Source organism: Prenolepis imparis, unplaced genomic scaffold (assembly GCF_030444845.1).
Source record: "Prenolepis imparis isolate NDT839.2.m4 unplaced genomic scaffold, iyPreImpa1.0 SCAF_9, whole genome shotgun sequence".
Lineage (NCBI taxonomy): Eukaryota > Metazoa > Arthropoda > Insecta > Hymenoptera > Formicidae > Prenolepis > Prenolepis imparis.
In genome coordinates, this window is record NW_028141167.1 from 785,203 (window position 1) to 804,531 (window position 19,329).

General features: G+C 35.9%; 3 protein-coding genes across 4 annotated transcripts in view; 1 reads left to right on the top strand and 2 right to left on the bottom strand.

Moving 5' to 3' along the window:
• The window catches only part of Srrm234 (Serine-arginine repetitive matrix 2/3/4), a 15,309-nt gene extending 6,707 nt beyond the window's left edge, over positions 1-8,602 (bottom strand). Inside the window, exons 1-5 of the mRNA XM_083046528.1 lie at positions 8,397-8,602; positions 7,267-7,508; positions 6,484-6,588; positions 3,787-3,850; positions 2,655-3,011 (exon numbers count right to left, since the gene is read on the bottom strand). Of these exons, the coding sequence (XP_082902654.1) occupies positions 2,655-3,011; positions 3,787-3,850; positions 6,484-6,588; positions 7,267-7,496 (756 nt within the window). The 5' untranslated portion in view covers positions 7,497-7,508; positions 8,397-8,602. The remainder of the gene's footprint in view (positions 1-2,654; positions 3,012-3,786; positions 3,851-6,483; positions 6,589-7,266; positions 7,509-8,396) is intronic.
• A 264-nt stretch (positions 8,603-8,866) lies between these two features.
• Atg1 (serine/threonine-protein kinase unc-51-like protein Atg1) lies at positions 8,867-15,323 on the top strand. Its single transcript, XM_083046594.1, has 14 exons — positions 8,867-9,473; positions 9,976-10,068; positions 10,252-10,302; positions 10,381-10,450; positions 10,649-10,825; positions 10,970-11,204; positions 11,501-11,815; positions 12,041-12,106; positions 12,349-12,633; positions 12,717-12,970; positions 13,258-13,641; positions 14,394-14,521; positions 14,600-14,735; positions 15,071-15,323. The coding sequence occupies exons 1-14, from the start codon at positions 9,384-9,386 to the stop codon at positions 15,142-15,144; spliced, it is 2,358 nt and encodes a 785-aa protein (XP_082902720.1). The 5' UTR covers positions 8,867-9,383; the 3' UTR covers positions 15,145-15,323.
• A 260-nt stretch (positions 15,324-15,583) lies between these two features.
• Positions 15,584-18,900, bottom strand: Tspo (Translocator protein). 2 transcript variants are annotated; one of them, XM_083046598.1, is made up of 4 exons: positions 18,733-18,900; positions 18,523-18,636; positions 17,291-17,503; positions 15,584-16,547 (listed from the first exon to the last, which is right to left on the bottom strand). In XM_083046598.1, the coding sequence occupies exons 2-4, from the start codon at positions 18,625-18,627 to the stop codon at positions 16,338-16,340; spliced, it is 528 nt and encodes a 175-aa protein (XP_082902724.1). In that variant the 5' UTR covers positions 18,628-18,636; positions 18,733-18,900; the 3' UTR covers positions 15,584-16,337. The 2 variants fall into 2 exon arrangements, with proteins under 2 accessions (XP_082902724.1, XP_082902723.1); XM_083046597.1 differs by lacking the exon at positions 18,733-18,900 and having other exon boundaries at positions 18,523-18,724.
• Between the last annotated feature and the right edge of the window lie 429 nt (positions 18,901-19,329).

Consider the following 19,329-nt stretch of genomic DNA (forward strand, 5'->3'; position numbering starts at 1 on the left):
AAGCAGTGGTATCAACGCAGAGTACTAGTCATCTCGTATCACAAGTATCTATTTGTAAACAGAGAGAATTTTCTCTTAGAATTTACCTTGAAAATCATGGTAATCGTGGGATAATATGGTATAGAAAGAATTTTATGAGAATTTTTCTGATTAATATTTATCACAATAAAATATAAAACATGTTTGATTAATTTTACTATGCAGTTTAGTCAAATTAATATTATTATTTTTATTGTAATAAATATTAATCAGAGAAATTTTCATAAAATTCTTTCCATATTATATTGTCCCACGATTATCATGATTTTCAAGGTAAATTTTAAAAGAAAATTCTCTCAGTGTAAGCTTTGTGCAATGATAAATTAATTTGATATTTTATAAATTATTTAATAATAATTTATTTATTTGATAAATTAATTAAAAGTGTGCAGTGATGAATCAATCAATTTTGCCAATATTGATTTTAGAAATCTTTAATACAAGATTCTTGAGAAACAAATCATCTTATTAGTTGTTGAGACAATCATAATTGTAATATTAATGATATGTTATTATTTAATTCTATTTTTTTAAAATAAATTTCAATAATTATTCGTAACGATGATATATAACGCCTCCGACTTAACAGTATCATTTCTACAAGCAAAAGGATGCTGGGAGATAATTTTGTTTTCATCAGTAATCGATATTATTTTTATAAAGAAAATCAAGCTTGAGAAATAACTTATTTTTGTCATTGATGTAATTTTTTATAATTAAAAATGCAGTACAGGAAAAAAACAAATTCTCGCAACATAATTGTTATCAATTCAAGGCGGGAGAATATTTTTGATATAATTCTCTCTCAAAAATCTCGATCAAATTTTTACAAATAAAGAAGCATTAAAAGATTAATTGCTTCGATGATCAACTTTATGTTTTTACGTAATAAAGTTCTTGTGGAAATTATTTGTCTTGCACATTTTCGCAGCTCTCGTCGAACGCACGTGAATCTCATTTAACTTGTTATTTCGCAGCTGATTATGTCACCGATGATGCGACCGAATAAACAATTATCAGATGCCAGATACGAAAATTTAATAGCGCGATAAATAATAAAATTTCTGTATTTCGATGTCACTTTTATATTTTGAAAATATTACAAACTGCATCATATTTTTACAGATAAACACACTTATTTTCAAAGATGAGATTTTATGCGCGATCTATAGAGAGAATCGTATACTCTCGTTTGTTCACCAATTATCAAATAATCGAGGCGATTTTAAATCGTGCACACAGAGAAATGCAACTGCAATGTATAAATCGAAGAAACTTGTATCTATTTCCCGTTCCGCGAAATATGAAGTCACTGCATCATTTTTACAGATAAACGTTATCGAGATTCAGGTCGACCTGCGCGACGCGCTGATTCACGAGAACGGACGAAGAAGGGTAGGATAGACGAGATCGAGATCGCGTACCGCGTCGAGATCTTCACCGTCATCCTCGGAGGAGGAGCGATGGAACGAGAGGCGACGAGAGAGACGTTTAACCCTCGCGGGAACCAACACCCTGTGTGTATGGAGAACGGGAACAACGGCGGGGTCGTCCTTAAAACGGGCGTCGCGACGCTAATGACATAACACACTACTACAGGGCGGTTAGAATGGCAAGCAGGAATCGCCTTCTCTCTTTCTCTCTCTACTTTTCCTGCAGAGGTGAAAAGCAGCGAACCAGGGGGGGTTTTAACCGGGAGGGAGCGAGAGCCACCCCTGCGCGCCTGCACGCACGCTGCCGGAACACGGCGGATCAATACAATCCAGCTGTTCTCTTTTCTGGCATCCCCTTTGCGCCGTATAGAGCGGAATCACTGTCGACCCGGCGCCGAAGTCGACTGGTAAACGGACGAAGAGTACGTCAAAGAGGGCTAATGTATATATAGAAAATTATATTCAAATTACGATACATATATACATCGTAACTTAAATATAGTTCTTTATTGTATATACGTGTAATATTGTCTTAGTTTCGTAATGTAAAGTTCTCAAAAAATAATATAAAATAATATAAAAAATATATAATAAATCATGTTGAGAAATGTAGTTTATACGAAATTAAGATTTAAATTAAGATACCATTAAAGTAAAATTAGTTCGTGATTAAAAGCGCGTTTATATACATTTTTTTTAATATAATACAGAATCACTCGGCCTTTTCAATCTCGATATTTTCATTGAAAATATTTCTTTGAAATATAATATTCTTAAGAAGAGAAATCAAATTTATATATAGATAAAAAACAATTTAATAATGTCCAGCGATAGTTCAATCCTACGACCATACATTAAGATTCTAAACTACAACGTAAACCATCAAAAGGATGATTCTTATACATATATCTGAAAACTACATCTCTTTTACATTTTTAATACAATTAAAAACAAACAAAAATTTCTTATTTTTACTGTCTTTTATATATAAATTATTTTATATATTATTTTATAAATTATTTTATATAAAAAATTTATATAAAATTTTACATATATATAAATTACAACTTATGGAAAGAAAAAAGAATTTAAATATCTTTAAATCGAGATGAAAAATCGCGAGAGGACATAAATGGTGGTACGATCATAGGATGAAGCTGAAAGCCGACAAAGGGGATTCACCTGACGACGGAGCGCACGTTGCTTCGCCGTCCGGCGAGCAGGTGCAGCTGAATGCGCTGGCAGCAACAGCAGTGCTGACGTTGCATCTGCAGCAATTGCTGCTGCTGGTGCTTTCTCTTCCCGCCGTTGTTGGCCGCCGCGTAATGCAACTTGCGTTTGCGCGATCGTCTCAACTGGACCTTTTGCCGGTCCAGCAGGAAGTTGCCGCCGCGCCAGAGCGTCTCGAAGAAGGCCCGGCCGTCGGCAGGGCCGCGTCCTCGCGCGGGTTTCGCCGGTGACACCGTCGCCGACATCGTCATTCCTCGGATAATTCACTCTTCTCCAAGATTCTCTCTTTTTCTTTTTCTTCTTCTTCTTCTTTGGTTACCAGTATATTCAATAATCCGTTTCAAAGCTTCCGAAGAGCCTCTTCTCGGATTATCTTAATGTTATATTTATCTATATGAATCCTTGATTAGAGAATCAAGTCTAATAATTGAAATAATTATCCTGCTTGTCGCGATAAATTTATTTCATGTATTCCTAAAATAAGGGTGATCCGATGGTGAATAATCTCGGTAAGATAATTAGGCTCCTAATTGAAGAGAAGCTCGAAAAGCTTCGTCGGTTGGCCCACGTTGCGCAAATAGCTCAATCCCTTCGCGAGGGAAGTAGAAGAGAATGAAGGGTGCGAAGGGAGAAGATTACGGGCGAAGGTAATAACCCTCTCCCACTCCTAGTTACCGCCTCCGCCTTTTGTATCCGTTGTCCCGGCTTTTCTAGCTAGAACAATCATCCGGCGAGGATGACAATGGCACGTTCCTTTCTTTTCTTACGTCCTTATGTTCCATTTCTCTTCATTGTCTCGCATCGATCGTTTTTTACTGATGTTATTAACGTTTGCTTTCTTTGGTCAGAAATAATAGTGATTATTTATATATTATATTATATGCGCGATATATTATATATTTTATTATTATTCACGTTACTTGCTAAACCTTCCTCTTCTTATTCTATATGATATTGTGGAAGAATATATACTAATATGTATATTTGTATCGGCGAAAAGTTGCTCTATGCATCTTAACGGAGTTCAGGAAGACTTCAGATCACAGGCACATCATTATCGTCGTGCTTTTCCTCTCTCTCTCACTCTGTCAGGATGAAGCAAGACGTTTTTCTTAGCGATGTACCGTCGACATGTCAGACGTCGACGACTTGGAGACACATGGATTTCGTAGAAAAAGTTTTCCGAATTTCTTCTAGGCGAAGAGATACGTGGAGATGTAAGGAAGATTTAATATTCTCCGTCCGCATCTCTCTTTTTCATTTCTTCTCGACGAAATAAAAATTATAATTACGAATGGAAGACGTGTATATACGTATATTCTTCATAAAATTTCTTACTCGAGAAATGTCGATAAATTTCAACTTTTGTTTGTTTTTTCTTGATAAATTTTCCTTGTTTATCTTCTCTTTAATTAATATGATCAAATTACTTCTATTTCATATATATTTCGTTGTAAAAATTCTTGTTCCAGGATTATATTTATGCAAATGTTGTAATATTCCTCTTCAATATAATTTGCCTAATATTTCCTCATCCTTATTTAAATGTATATTGTTTCATATTTTCCACGTGTATTTGCATTACATTATTTAGGAAGACGTGTGATGATTGATAGTTCGTTCCTCGATGAAATATACGATTTCTTGAAGATTTCTTCTGATTATACTCACTGATTATTCGATTGATAGTCGATATCTGTGCATTACGATTTATTCGAATAAAACGTTATCTTCCTCACAAAGATTTCCTCTTCGGTTCGGTTATAACTTCCACTATGTGCAATATCCTCTTCGTATAGTTGAATGTATGGCGTGAACGGCCACTTGCTCCCGTGAGACGTTAAGAGACTAGACTTAAATTGTATATCTATCGCGAAATATATATATCTATATATTTATATTTATATATTCTAACTTGAAACTTAGCTAGAAGAGCTGGAAGAGCGGAATAGCCGCGCTATTAATTAAACGCTAATGGAAGACTTTTGTGATTTGTTCGCGAATCACGTCGCGCGTCACATGTTCCCCCCAGGTGGGGTGTCACCCCCCTCCCCCCCGGATTAATCTGACTCTCGATGCACCGTCGACGACGACACCAGGACGACGCGTCCGCTGGGTGCGTCAGTCCATCCTCGCACTGACGAGAAGTCGAAGACCAGAACGAGGGATGCTGCGCGCCCCCTCTTTGTCCTTCTCCACCGCCCGAGTACGCTCACTCTCGATGCATCTCTCCCTTCCTGGCGCCGGCGCTATGGGGTACGTCGATATCGCGAATACACCCCCATCCCCCGATCTGGTCTCCCCTGGCAAGAAATGCAAGGCGTCCCCGCCCTTTCGCGATATTTCAAGTATCGTTTAAGCTAAAACCCTGAGATTCTTCTCACGCTCGCATTTTTCAATTTCTCGAGAAAATAGTTTAAAATTAAAGCAGCATATAAATTAGCATATTAATCGAGATTAGAAAGAGACTCGTGTCAAGGGTATTCGTGAAAAAGTTATCAATTTTTTCTGTAGTAAATCGATTGTATCCTCTCGCAAAAGAGACGCATTTTCTTGTCAAAATATATAATATAATAAGTTATATAAAAATAATTGAATTAATTTGAAAAATGTATTATCATCCTAATTAATAATTTATTAATTCAATAATACTATTATCCTTTCTTTTACTGTTTTTTATCTAATATTTTCGATAAAGATAATGATGCATTTTGATAAAATATAATGTATACAAAAAAGAAATGTATATCTTTTTATCATCTTATTTTTCCTCTTAAAAATTTTTGTTGTTTTGGAAGACTAGTATTTTCTTCTTAAGTATTACAAACTTTTGTGTAAATTTAAAATATTTAATTTTCAAATGCGTGTCTGTATTCATCAAATCTCTTTACTTTTTGCAATCTTAAACTTATCTATAATTCTTTGTGTTGAATGTATTATTAATTTTACTTTTAATTTGCATTTAATTACAACTACATATATGTAACCAAGATTATAATTGATAATTTATTATAATATAGAAAATCACGCAGCAAACTAAATTCAAAATCTACGAAAACAACAAGAATGTCTCAAAGACGGTACATTTTTCAAATATTTCTCAAAGAATAAGTTTCATAAAGTTAATAGATAGATAGATATATAGATATTATATATAGAGATGTATTGTAAAACATTTTTTCACGATCCGATATTGCGTTTACGAAAGCTTTGCCTTAGGACAGAAATCAAATAAAGCCGCGACGAAAATATGTTCCTAAGATCTCAGGAAGCTCAGACACCCTTAATATAACGTTATATATAATGTTTCATATAGCTTCCGCGGCGTCGGGATTATCCTGGATTTGGCTGACAGCCAAGCAAATCAATAAAAGAGAAGAAAATTCTTCTTCTAGAAAATTTCTTGCACTTTCATAAAGTAATATCGCATTTTATTAGCCAATCTTTTTCTCAATTATGAATCAAGCCATTATATCTATTATTAAATTTTGTATATCACTTGATTTATCCAAAATTGATCTCAAATTACCCTCGTATTTATATTTATTTCAAATAATTATATACATTATATTGTCCCTATCTAATTTATACAAAATAATTGTGTTTTACTTTTAATTTACTTCAACTAATTAATTTTAACTTTTGATTATTAAATCCCAATTATTATTAATTTTTTCTGTCTTATTATATTGCTCTTTTCACATAATTTATTACAATTTATTATATGTTTGTTAAAATTTTCGAGAAAATATATTAGAAAAAGAATAATAAATGTACTTACTTAACACGGCCGAACTCATCCTGTGGCATGGATGGTTTGATATCGCTCCCCATTAACAAGGTTCTGTAGGATTCCACCTTGTTGTTTATCTCTTCGCTCGTTAATCTGCAATTTGCATCAAAGACTAGATGAGATTATATCCATTTTTGATTATATCTATTCTGCGTTCAAATACATTAACTATCTTGACTATGACTTGTTATTAAAATTCAAGTTACATATTGCGACACACATATGCACACATATTTTTGATTATATCTATTCTGCGTTCAAATACGTTAACTATCTTGACTATAACTTGTTATTAAAATTTAAGTTACATATTGCGAGACACATACGCACACAAGTCATATGTATATCTATTTTTTTTATATAAACACACATATATTTTATATTATATCCATCCTGTACTTTGTAAAAATATTATACTAAATAATTTAAATCTTGATAGAGAATTATATTATTGTAAGTATATAGCTACTCTTCTTTCAGACTTAAATTAGATTGTAAACTGTAATAGGATTTGCTTTGTCTGCCTTTGGCTTCAAAGCACAGTTTAAAGATATATTTATCGACAACTATCTTTGGTAAAGACAAAAGTTTTATATGTATTAATGACTACTGACTGTTATATAAATTTCACATATTAACATTGTGTTTAAAAAATAAATTGTTAACATGACACAAAGTGTCAAGAGACTTATAGATTTATTAATAGATTTATCTTGAGATTAAAAATGTTGAGATTATAAAATGAGAAGGATACAATTTACAAATATTTACCCTTGATCCTCTAAAATGTCGGCCAGTTCGGCGCATTTGACTTCAACTTTTCTCTTTCTGACATGATCTAGAATTTCTTTATTCGGCTGCTTATTCAATTGATCGATTTTTCCATCTTCCGTCCTGTAAGTAACTTTGTCTTTGTTTTTACGCACAATTGCCCAATTTCTCTGAACATGTCCGTTGGTTCCGGAACCGCGTGGAGTTTGAAGTCCAATGCCATTGTACATCTTGTGTTAGTTCTGCGAATCAAAGAAACACGCTCCAGTTGAGATATCGACAAATCACACATGCATAAACTCTTTAATAAAGTTACATCAAGTTGCACAATTAATACAATTAAATTATTTAACACTTTGAAAGCAGTTTCACATAAATATTAGCTTTGTGCATTTATATGATTCTTTATATCAACCGTAACTATTGAATTACATTGCCAATAAAGATATATGATGTAAACTTTAACGTAGATATCCCGCGCACAAATCGAATGTATAAATGCCAAACGCTAAAGCTGCAGAATCAGCGACAAAATAGAAACGCAACATAAATAAGAATATAAATTTCATTCGGAAATTGTCATTATACATTCACGAATAACAAATAGCGCGAGCGTTAATTATACATGAATTATCGTTTCACGAGTCACCTTACGAAATCTCGGAGGAAATCGAGACTGACCTTTAGGGCCTCCAGGTAAGTCAGTCAAGGATCGTTATGCGCATACCACTGTGCTCGCCGAGTGTGAAAGAAAAGCGACAATCTACCGAACGCCGTTCCGCTCCGTTCCAGTGTCCCGTGTCGATTAAATTATGTCAGCGAATTGGCCATTCGCGTTCAACGACGTCGTTATCGCGATATCGAGTCACTCCATGATATATATATATATATATATATATATATATATATGTATATATATATATGTACGTACTTATATATATATATATATATACGCGTGAAGTATTTAATAATCCAGCGTACATTCACGGGGACCTAGGTTAGAGCGGTAGATGCACACGATAATCAATTATCGATCCGGCCGCGCGGCGCTGCGCAAATCTCGCTCGTTCGAACGCGGCCGCGTTTCGTCGCCGCCTGAAGCGATGAAGATTGGGTTTATTTTTACCTACCTGCGCTCTCGCCGGAGAAGACCACCTCGTCCCCGCGGGCCGAAGATCCTGTACCGCCGTTCGCCGTTCGTCGCACGCGGACGAGACGTTCCGCGAGAACGAGGCGCGGAAAATAACTCGGGAGAAACTGCGTGCGGCAAGTTTCCGGATCGTTGCGAATTTTTACGTTCGGTCTCGCCTCGGTGATTCTCGCTGCTCCTCGGCGCGACGAAATTTTCCTAGCGCTCCCCCTCCTAGTTCTCTTTCTTCGCGGATCGATGTAGGGGGGAGAGGGAAATTCGTACGGCAGAGGTTGCCCGTCCTGATTCTAGAAACTTCCCACCCCGATGACCAATCGACGCGCGTTGACAGATGAGCGAGCGCGAAACGTCAAACGCGCTCGCTACCGCGCATGCGCGAGTTTTCTCCCCGCGCCGCTCGCAGCCAATCAGACGCGTTCGACGAAACTCGGTCGAGCCTACACGAATGAAACGTCACACCTACGCACACGCACACATCGTCGCGACGTGTCCGCGACGATGTCCGACGACGACCATTGACAACCCTCGACCTCGACGACTGCGTCAATGCCGAGGAGTGCGGGCAACGGGTAGCGCGCGGCGCGGGGGTACGTGGTGCGTCTTCTCCGTCGTGTTTTGTGTTTTTTTTCGGACGTGTTCGTCGCGCCCCTCCCGCCCTCCTCTCCTCCTTCTACTCCTGCGCCGTCGACTTGGCGACTCCTCCCCGCTTCCGCGGTGCGTTGCTCTCTAGAATCAGCAGCGATAATTCGACGCCACGATCGAGGTGGATCGAGGACGACGCGATGACGGATGTCGCGTAGATGACATCCTGAGACTGTGATCGCGCGATCCCGACAACGAGTCGACTCGTTTTGCAGGGGACGACGACGACGACGTATCGATCTCCGATCGCGGGCGATGCATCCTCGCGTTGTTGATAAACCGTCGACCTCAGCACGTCGGTAGAGATCGGACGCGAGAGAGAGAGATGGAGATCATCGGCGACTACGAGTACAATCCCAAGGACCTGATCGGCACCGGCGCCTTCGCCGTAGTCTTCAGGGGCAGACATCGCAAAGTGAGTTGTCCCCGAGTCCTGGCTCCGATTCTCACTTTTGCCAGCATGAATTAATAATCTGTTGGAAATTGTTTTTCATTAATGTCAGATACAAAATCTTTGTTTCGTGAAAGTCCATTGTTCAAACTGACTTTTGTAATTCTCTAACTCTTTGTGAAACCTAGTCCAGATAGTATATCTGGTAATAGTATGTTTTCGAATACAAGGTAGATAAGGCTTTTTTGTGGATTTTTTTTGTCATATAATAGAACAATAATTATAATTTTATACTTTTTGGAACTTTGTTGTTAAATAAATAAAAAGAATAGCTTCAACTACTTTTAATAATTCTTTGCGAATCTTCATTGTCTTATTTTCTTAAAATATGATTTAACAATACATCGAACAAAATTATAATTTGGAAATCCGCTTAAATTCTGATTTTTTGTATTTAATCTAATTTAATATTTAATATATGTTTCGTAATACAAGAATTGCATTTATATTGCTTCATATTTTGTAGAAACCAAATGTGGTAGTGGCTATCAAGAGTATCACAAAGAAAACTTTGGCTAAATCGCAGGACTTATTGAAGAAGGAGATTAAAATCTTAAAGGTATATTTTCTTTATAGTTATTTAGTAGATTATAAGAACTCTGTAGATAGAAGAGAATTATTAATCAATTTTTAAATTATATTATTTATTGTAAATATCTGACAATATATTTTTTCTGTTGTAAAAATAAAATTGGTAAAAATAAAAGATTTGTATATATGTAAATAATGCTTTGTCTTACAGGCATTAACTAAATTACACCACGAGAATGTTGTTGCGTTGTATGATTGTAAGGTAAGACAAGTCAAATTTATGGAACAGTATTTATTATTAATAGTAATGAAAAGATTAAAATTAATCTTTTCAATGCAGGAGTCTAATCATAATGTCTTCCTGGTTATGGAATATTGTAACGGTGGAGATTTGGGGGATTACTTAAACGGTGAGTTTACTTAAACAATTTTAAAAAATTACAATGAAAAAAATATTTAATCAGATAATTAAATAAAACTATGCATTTTTTCAACAATAAAATTAATAAAATCAATAAAATCTTAATGTCAATTTGTGACATTAATTATTTTTATATGTATATATTTTTATCATATAAATAAAAATAATTTACATTTTCCCCTGACAGCGAAAGGTACTCTCTCCGAAGACACCATTAGATTGTTTCTCAAGCAATTGGTCCGTGCGATGAAGGTGTTGCATGCCAAAGGGATAGTCCACAGAGATCTCAAGCCGCAAAATATTCTGTTGAATCATAACTGTGGCAAAGCTTGTCCACAACCACAAGAAATAACATTGAAGATAGGTAAGAATGTTTTTATTTTAATTCTGAATTTTATCAGGTTTAAATTTATTTGTCTATTTTGTTAGATTTGTGAACTCTTCTAGAGTTAATATACTCGGTTTTTCGATTACGGTATATCAGTAACATATTTCTTTTCCATTTCAGCGGATTTCGGTTTCGCTAGGTTCTTGCAAGAAGGTGTAATGGCCGCGACTTTATGCGGATCACCAATGTATATGGCACCCGAGGTTATCATGTCTCTCCAGTACGACGCTAAAGCGGATCTGTGGTCCATCGGAACCATATTATATCAATGTCTCACCGGGAAAGCACCGCACCCCGCAAATAACCCTCACGCGCTCAAGTCGATCTATGAGAATACTGTCAATCTTGTCCCCTGGTACGAACGATATTTAACAAAGATTTCTCATTTTTTCATATTGTTGATAATTATATATAATTTCCATTCCTCGGAGATCGAAAAGGATTTGAATTATAGATAATTATAGAAATCTTCTTGTATAAAACAACCCTTTTATTTTTTTATAGATTTTTTTTCACCTCGTCATTTTTGTTTGACTTTCTCCTTTTGTTGAATTTTTTTGTCAGAAATTTCTATTTCAATCTTTTTTATTGTAGTAAAAAAAGAATTATGATATAGTAAGTATTATAAAAAGAATATGTACCTTTTTTTAGTATACCACCTGGAACGTCGCCCGAGCTGACGAATCTCTTGATGGGTTTGTTGAGGCGTGAAGCGACCGATCGCATGGATTTCGATCATTTCTTCGGTCATGCGTTTCTGACGGGTGCTCGAGACAGTCCGAGTCCGGTGCCCGCCGAACTGCCTGCGTCTCCGGGTACAATGGCGATTCCGATCGAGGAAGGAACGCCAATTGTCAATAGGTCAGAACCCGAGGCAACGGAAACTCCGTGTTCTAGCCCCGAGGATGATTTTGTTCTTGTACCGAGTGATATCAGCAGTGATACCGATAATAATCCACCAGTGAAGTAAGTTCAAATTAAATGTCTGAAACAAATACAAAACGAAGTTAGGTTCTATATAGGTATAGCGAGTTTTAATAATTACTAATAAAATTTTTTTTGCTTTAATCTGCAGAAATTAGTTTTTAATCTCCAATTTTGCATATTTTAATATATTTTAGTATATTTAGTATATTCTGTTTTTGATATGTAAGGCATTTTGTGAACATGCCTATTCTTATTATTTTTCAGATATACCAAACAAGTGAGCAGGGAAGCTATCAGCCCACCTCGACCCTGCTTATCGAAATTGGGCGAGTACGTGATATTATTTCATTATGTTTTTTTCTGATATATCAGAATTTAATATAAAAGTATATATAACTGCGCCTATTGCACACTTACAGTTGTATTACACAAAAAATAGCTTTATTAGTATTTAATTATACATTTTTTATTTTTGTTGTATAAGAAGTTGCACTTATACAGGCTTATTTTATATATCAACACTTTTCTTTCATTTTTCATAGTATTACTACATTTCTATGACTTCTATCCAGATATACTAGGCAAACGAGCAGAGAAGCCATTAGCCCACCCCGGCCATGCTATCTACCAATCTCTGAACCGATTCCCGTTCCGTGTCAACGAAATTCAGCGGCTCAGCAGCCGCCGCACTCTCCTTTGACGAATGCCCCCCGTTCCGGCGGCGGCAGCAGCGTTCCTCGTTCCCAACCTATCAGTATGAAACGCAGCGTGGACTCCCACAGGAATCATCCTCCGGACATCGGCTCCCTCAGCCCGCCTAGCGTGCAGTTTGTCATCGGTACTCCACCCGGCAGAAGGTACAGACATTTCTTTCTTTACAAATAATAAAATATAATAATAAGTCTTCAAATATAAAGGGGGCTAATTTGTCAATTTTTAGATTAAGTGAAACTCCGCCACCACCCAACACCTGGCAAGTGAGTCCCGTAGCTAGGCACACGCATACACCGAGCGGGACCTCGCCGTTGCGACGTTCCACGGGCAACAACAGCGCATCCTCGCCGCTGCTCACGGGTCCGTTGGCTGTGCTCGGTTCGCCTACCTCGCGAGCTTTTCAAGACAACAACAACACTCTCAGGCACTCGCCCGTTATACCCTTTGGCACCAGAGCTGTCACTCTTCCCGAGATATCTGGTAATATTTTTTAGCCAAAATCTTTGCATTGTTATTCACATTAGCTGGAGCAATAATATAGTTATCAATTAACAAGTAATCTCAATAATATAGTTATAATATAATTATTCAATAATAATATAGTTATCAATTAACAAATAATCTCAACATCCACTCCAACTAACTCCAATTTCACAATAGTTACGATGTCACACAAAAAAGTTCTATAGATAGAAAATCTATCACAGATTGCTTACCTATTAACTGTTCGTATAAATGTCATTATTCTCTCTTTTCTTCATTCGTAGAAGCCGGTAGTTTTCAAAGCCTCTTTCCGGATATCCCGCCAACGACGATCGATGATCGTTCGTTGACGTTTATCGCGCCGGAGCTGCCGGAGGAGACGCTGATGGAACGCGAGCACAACGAAGTCCTGGCCAAGCTGAACTTCGTCGTCGCGTTGTGCGAGTGCGTGTGTGAAGTTGCGAGATCCAGAGCCGGGCCGCTTGGTAACATCGAGCAGCCAACGCCGCTCAGCGGTATCGAGCAGATCGGTAACGCGGCCACCAGGAAACGTGCCGAGCAGGTTATTCTGCTGGTCCGGGCTCTTCAGTGGCTCAGTTCGGGTCTCAATCTGGCTACTCAGGAGCTCAAGGCTGGAAGACTGCAACCGACGGCTACTGTGAAGGAAGGTGAATAGATTCTTAAAAATTTTTTTTTAATATTCTAAATTTTAACTATTTCTATGAAAGACTTTTTCTCTGTTTGTAAAAATTTCCTTTTGAAAGTTGCAAAATTAAATAAAAACTTTGTTATGTATTTCTATTTTATATGTAACTTAAGGCTCCTGGCTCCTTGCTGACCATGTCGAAATCGTGACGTCAGAGGCGAGAAAACACACGCTAAAATTTCTTAGATGCCATTTCGAAATAAAAAAATATTTCGATGAAACAGCACTTCAGATGGCTTTAGCACATTCTTAAAAAACCCCGAAAACTATCCTTTCCCCTTTATAATCAATCAACAGCTGTAAAATGTAATATTATGAAGCCCAGTCCGTCTGGTCTTTGCACATGCGCAGTCATTCCGCATGTCAAAGTCTGATATCTCGATCATTTTACAGATGTTGATTGGTTATAAAGGGAAAAGGATAGTTTTCGGGGGTTTTTAAGAGTGTGCTAAAGCCATCTTAAGTGCTGTTTAATCGAAATATCTTTTCATTAAAAAATGGCATCTAAGAATTTTCAGCGTGTGCTTTCTCGCCTCTGACGTCACAATCCAATATGGCCGCGGTGAGCACCCAGGAGCCTTAATTCACAAAGTATATTCACAATTGTATGTTTACAACATCATATATATATATATTATAGAAAGAAATTTGTAAGTTAATATATATTTAAATTAAATTAAATTTTATATTTACATTCTCTCTATAATATTGTAGTTGTCAGCACCATGAACGAGAAATTTAAGTCGTGTTTGTCGGAATGTAAGCAACTCAATAGCGCAGGGCTTCTTCGTCAAACAGGAGCTACAGCAGACAAGATATTGTACAATCATGCGATTCACATGGTAATGAAACTTTATTTCTTTTTATGCTTATCTCGTCTCTTCTGATATTTTTAATATTTAACGAGATTATTTTTGCAGTGTCAATCGGCGGCATTGGACGAGCTATTCGGCAAAGGGGGCGAATGTTTCCAGCGTTATCATACGGCACAGATATTATTGCACTCGTTGGCGCAACATGTCAGTCACAGTCAAGACCGAGCTCTACTCATCAAATGTATGTATTGTATATAATTTTTTTTTACAATGAAAAGATATTAGCGCAAAAGTTCCTTATTTTTTATGATTTTGATTTCAATTTATTTGAAATTTTATTCAGATATGATAAATTTTTTGGTATTAGTTTATATATTTATTTGTCAATATATACATCTTGATATTTAATATTTATTTACACATTGTATAAAAAATAGTATATTAATAATTCTTGTTAAATTTTTTTTTTCTTATTTCTATCTTGAAAAAAATAAGGATTATATTCGCTCACAATTTTTCTTTGAATTTATCGCAGACTCTATGATCGCATTAATCATGATTCACTGGTTCTTTCAGACAAAGAAGCCGTGGAGAAGCGGTTATACGTGCTACAGCAGCAGGGATACATCTACGCGACCGAGCTTACGTAGCGCTTGTGAAACACGACAGCCGAACATGGCGGTAACAGCCGTCTGAAAGAGGTCCCGCCCGTGCAGCAACCGACCGTACCATCGTATTCGATATCTCTCTTATGTAATATATTCTGCCCTATTCTGTATAAAAGGCGAAATTGAAGCCGAGAACCATAAATTTTATAGCTCTAAACGAAGACGGGACTAAATTCTCGCGGCTGATTTTATTTTACCAAGGCTAATTAATCCAAAAAAAAAAAGAAAGCTCCATGTAGTTCCATATGCGAAATAGGGTAGACGATAATGAATGAAATGAAAGTCTCCCTAAGTCACCATGTTCCCTATTCATTCACCCGCCTCCACCCCTGCCTCCCTTAAGATTTCTTTGTATGATTTATTAAAACTAAGTACAACTAAGGTATTATAATTGTACACATATAATTGTACGTACACGTCGATCGATTAAGTAATCTTTATTTCGTATATCGATCAATAAACATGTGTATACTAACGGCGGTTGTGCGTTTAATGCAAAGGCACGTCTCGTCGACAAAGTCGACGACTGCGGTGGTCAACAATAATGACAATTGTACAAAAGTAAAGTAGCGAATGATGGGCATACTTATTATCTCTCTTTTTCTTTTCTATAAAGCTAGATCCAAGAAAGAACAGCGAGTCGATAAATTAGGTTTTTTTCGATCCCCAAATTGTCGACGCGAGATTATCTTCTTTAACTTTAAATAGTGACTTGCACACGTCATCTTTCCTTAAATAACTTTAAAAAAAAGAAAAAAAAACATTGATTTACAAAATATTTTATTTTATATTAATATAAGTGAAGAAGTGATATAAATTTTGATAGAAATATTTTGCAAAGATATTCTCTTTTTTTTGCTTAAAATTATATAATACATACAATAAAATCGCAAATACTCAAATACTATATATATATATATATATATATATTATAATTATATATATAATGAAAGACAATTTTAAGAAAGCTAAAAAAAGAGAATAAAATTGAACATTTGAATATGAAAAAAAGGGAAAATATTCGCATATATATAGGCGAATATATTCGATTTTTATATACTCGGATCAAAGTATTCGTTGAGCCCATCAGCAACATCGATCTCGTGAGATGTTTTTCCGATGCAAAAAAGCTAACTTTCTAAACAAAAGAAGTGGTTTCTGTCTCTTTTTTATTCTTAATTTTTTTTCTGTTCCTCAGTTTTCTCGGCAGCCGGGAGCTGTTTGTTATCCGGATTATCCCGATAAATGGCATAGTTAAACGTTGCGGCGAGAGAGGTCCACACAAAGTAGGGAATGATGAGATAGCCAGCGACAGGATTGACGTTGTAGAATACGATGCCAAGTGCCGCTGTGCTGCCCAACAACGCTACACATTCGTAGAGAGCCTGCGCATAAGTGTAAAACAATAGTTTTAATAGAATTTTCCATCCTAAACCGGTTTTATGGATGATCGCTCTGCGAGTGCTTAATTCTCCCCAAAGTTCAAAATGCGAGAGTTAATTATCAAAATCTATGAACGCACGGTCGATCTGTTCTTTTTTTAGGATTTTAGCTTGAAATTATATTGAGACATAGTTGTACTTGAAACTATTAATACACAAGTCGATAAAACGAAAGCACAATTCTTTCTTCGAGCGAACACGATATAAAAATTGAATTCCAAACTGATGGTTTTGGTTTAAAACCGCTAAGATATAAATAAGATTCTTTACTTGAGCTAGGAGACTATTCGAGCGATTATTGGAGCTTTTTTATATTGTTTTTTTTTTCATTAAAAAAAATATGAATACTATCATATATATATTAAATAATGGAAATTATATATACACAAAATTGTTCATATAATTTCCATTCCATTTCCACATGTGTCATATTTAATATAAAGAAAAGATAGATTTTTTTCATTATGACGAAAAAATACAAATTATTTATATTGTTTAAACTAATTTCTCTTAGTTTTCAATAGATTATTCTCAAGTGACGTGAGATACTTTCGAGAGATTTACCTCAAATATTTTTTTCCAACAAAAATTAGTAATTATGAAGATACACACTCGAACGGTCTCGAGTATTGTCAAATTTTTTAAAATTAAAAATATGCGTATGTGTGTGCGTGCATATCGAATACCCATTTAATGTTGTGAGTCCCGAAGAATATCGGCGTCCACGCCCAGTTGAGGGCAAGATTAAGACCGTACAAGCTGAGCGGTCCGGCCGCCTCCTGCAGGCTACCCCCGTCTCGCCACACCAGGTACGACGAATAGCCCACTGTACAGTAAATGGTGGTCCATACAGGTCCGAACACCCAGGCCGGCGGAATGATTTTCGCCTTTTTCAGCGACTAAAAAACAAGAGAGAACGAATTATTAAAGTGTGACGGATATCCACAGCTGCGTACAAAGCGATATTATGTCATATCATTAGCGATAAAATATGTAATTTATTGTAAATGGATAGGTCTTAGTCTGCTTTCTCACGATTTACTAAGTTCCACGTGCCTCTTTTGCGCAAACAAAAAATTAAAATAGAGAGATAACGTATTACCAGCGCTATTATGTACGTATTACTTTAAACTCGTTGTGATGTAAATGTCCGAGAGAAACAGTAAAGGCGCGTACACGAAAGTTGTTATAAATACAAGCAATATTAGAGACTCGTGGAACTGTAATTATTTACCATATTGATTAGATTTCTTGCGAATTCTTAGATTATTTATGTCTCGTTTTGTCTCGTGTAATTTACGTTTAGGGTTTAGATATCATCGCATTATAAACAATTGTAATTATATTTATAAATAACACGCAACTCTCTCTAAGCTTTTATAATCGCGATATGTTACGGATATAACGCACAGTTATGAAAAATATATATTTATAGTTATTTGTAAAGAATACGCGCACACACATATAGTTATACAAACACATTTATAAATAATGCGTAATTATAATTATTATATATGATTATATAAATTATATATGATCAGATAACAAATATAATTATAAATAATTGACACCGATATTTTTATTGCAATAATAATTGTCGCTACGAAAATGTACACGTTTTTAGTAGACAGACCTTTGCATATATATAATACTAGAGCAAAATGGATCGATGTAAATAGCTGTAATATTATACATTTGGCGCGAATCGCCCGTGTATATCGATTCGCGCTTAATCGAACGACCTTCGTTTACAAACACTTTCGTAAGTTTAGAATTAAATCGGCAAAGCGCGTATTTCAATCGATCAATTACAGCTCTCTTGAATGTTTTCATTACATCGCGATGACGTAATTGTCCATATCTCCGGCGCCGGCTTGGCGTCGCATCACAGCATGACACGTTTGCATGTGATCCTCACCTCGTACCAGCTGAAATTCTTCTTGGTGATGTAGCCGCCGACCCAGCCGCCGATGTTAGGGCAGACTGTCGCCGTCAATAGAGGCCAATTGATCCGCACCGGCATCTCTTTGTTCTTGAAGTAGAATAAAATGGAATGTATTGTATGTATACACGATTTTTGCGATCGTACGTTCGCGGAGAACGTCGATAGACTGAACGGTAAGCTTACCTAGCGACGTAACTCGTGTGATGACTATTGCTTTCCTTAGCAGTGACGTAACTATCGCCACACGTTAGTTGGTGCTGATTCCTATTCAAATATTTTGTTTTCAACTTGTTGCAATCTGGAAGATGATGTATCACCGTATCGATATTCTTTGATCGAGTATCTCTTTTTATCGTGACCTAATAGAAAAAAAGAAACGAATGAAACAGCATGTTTGAAATTTTTTCAAGTAAAATCAGGCTTACATACACTATTTGAAAAAGAAGGCATATGGAAGTATAAACCATAGATATGTGTAGTGTTTCATTCGGTGGATTAAACCCATTGATATATGAGAGCTCTTCGGTTACTCAGTTCCTATTGAATTAGTCGAAAAATGTATATCGACTACAATAAAATGTAAATAATTCGAAAGCATCTAAAACAGTCATAATAAATTATTAATATATATGTTATTTATCATTTATATAGATATATGAATGATAAATAACTATTAACTTACTATTATGTTTTTCATCGCAACAATCAAAAGAACGGTACAACGAAGAGAAATCTTTACAATTCTTACGCGAAATTATTCAGATGGTGATTAAACAATAT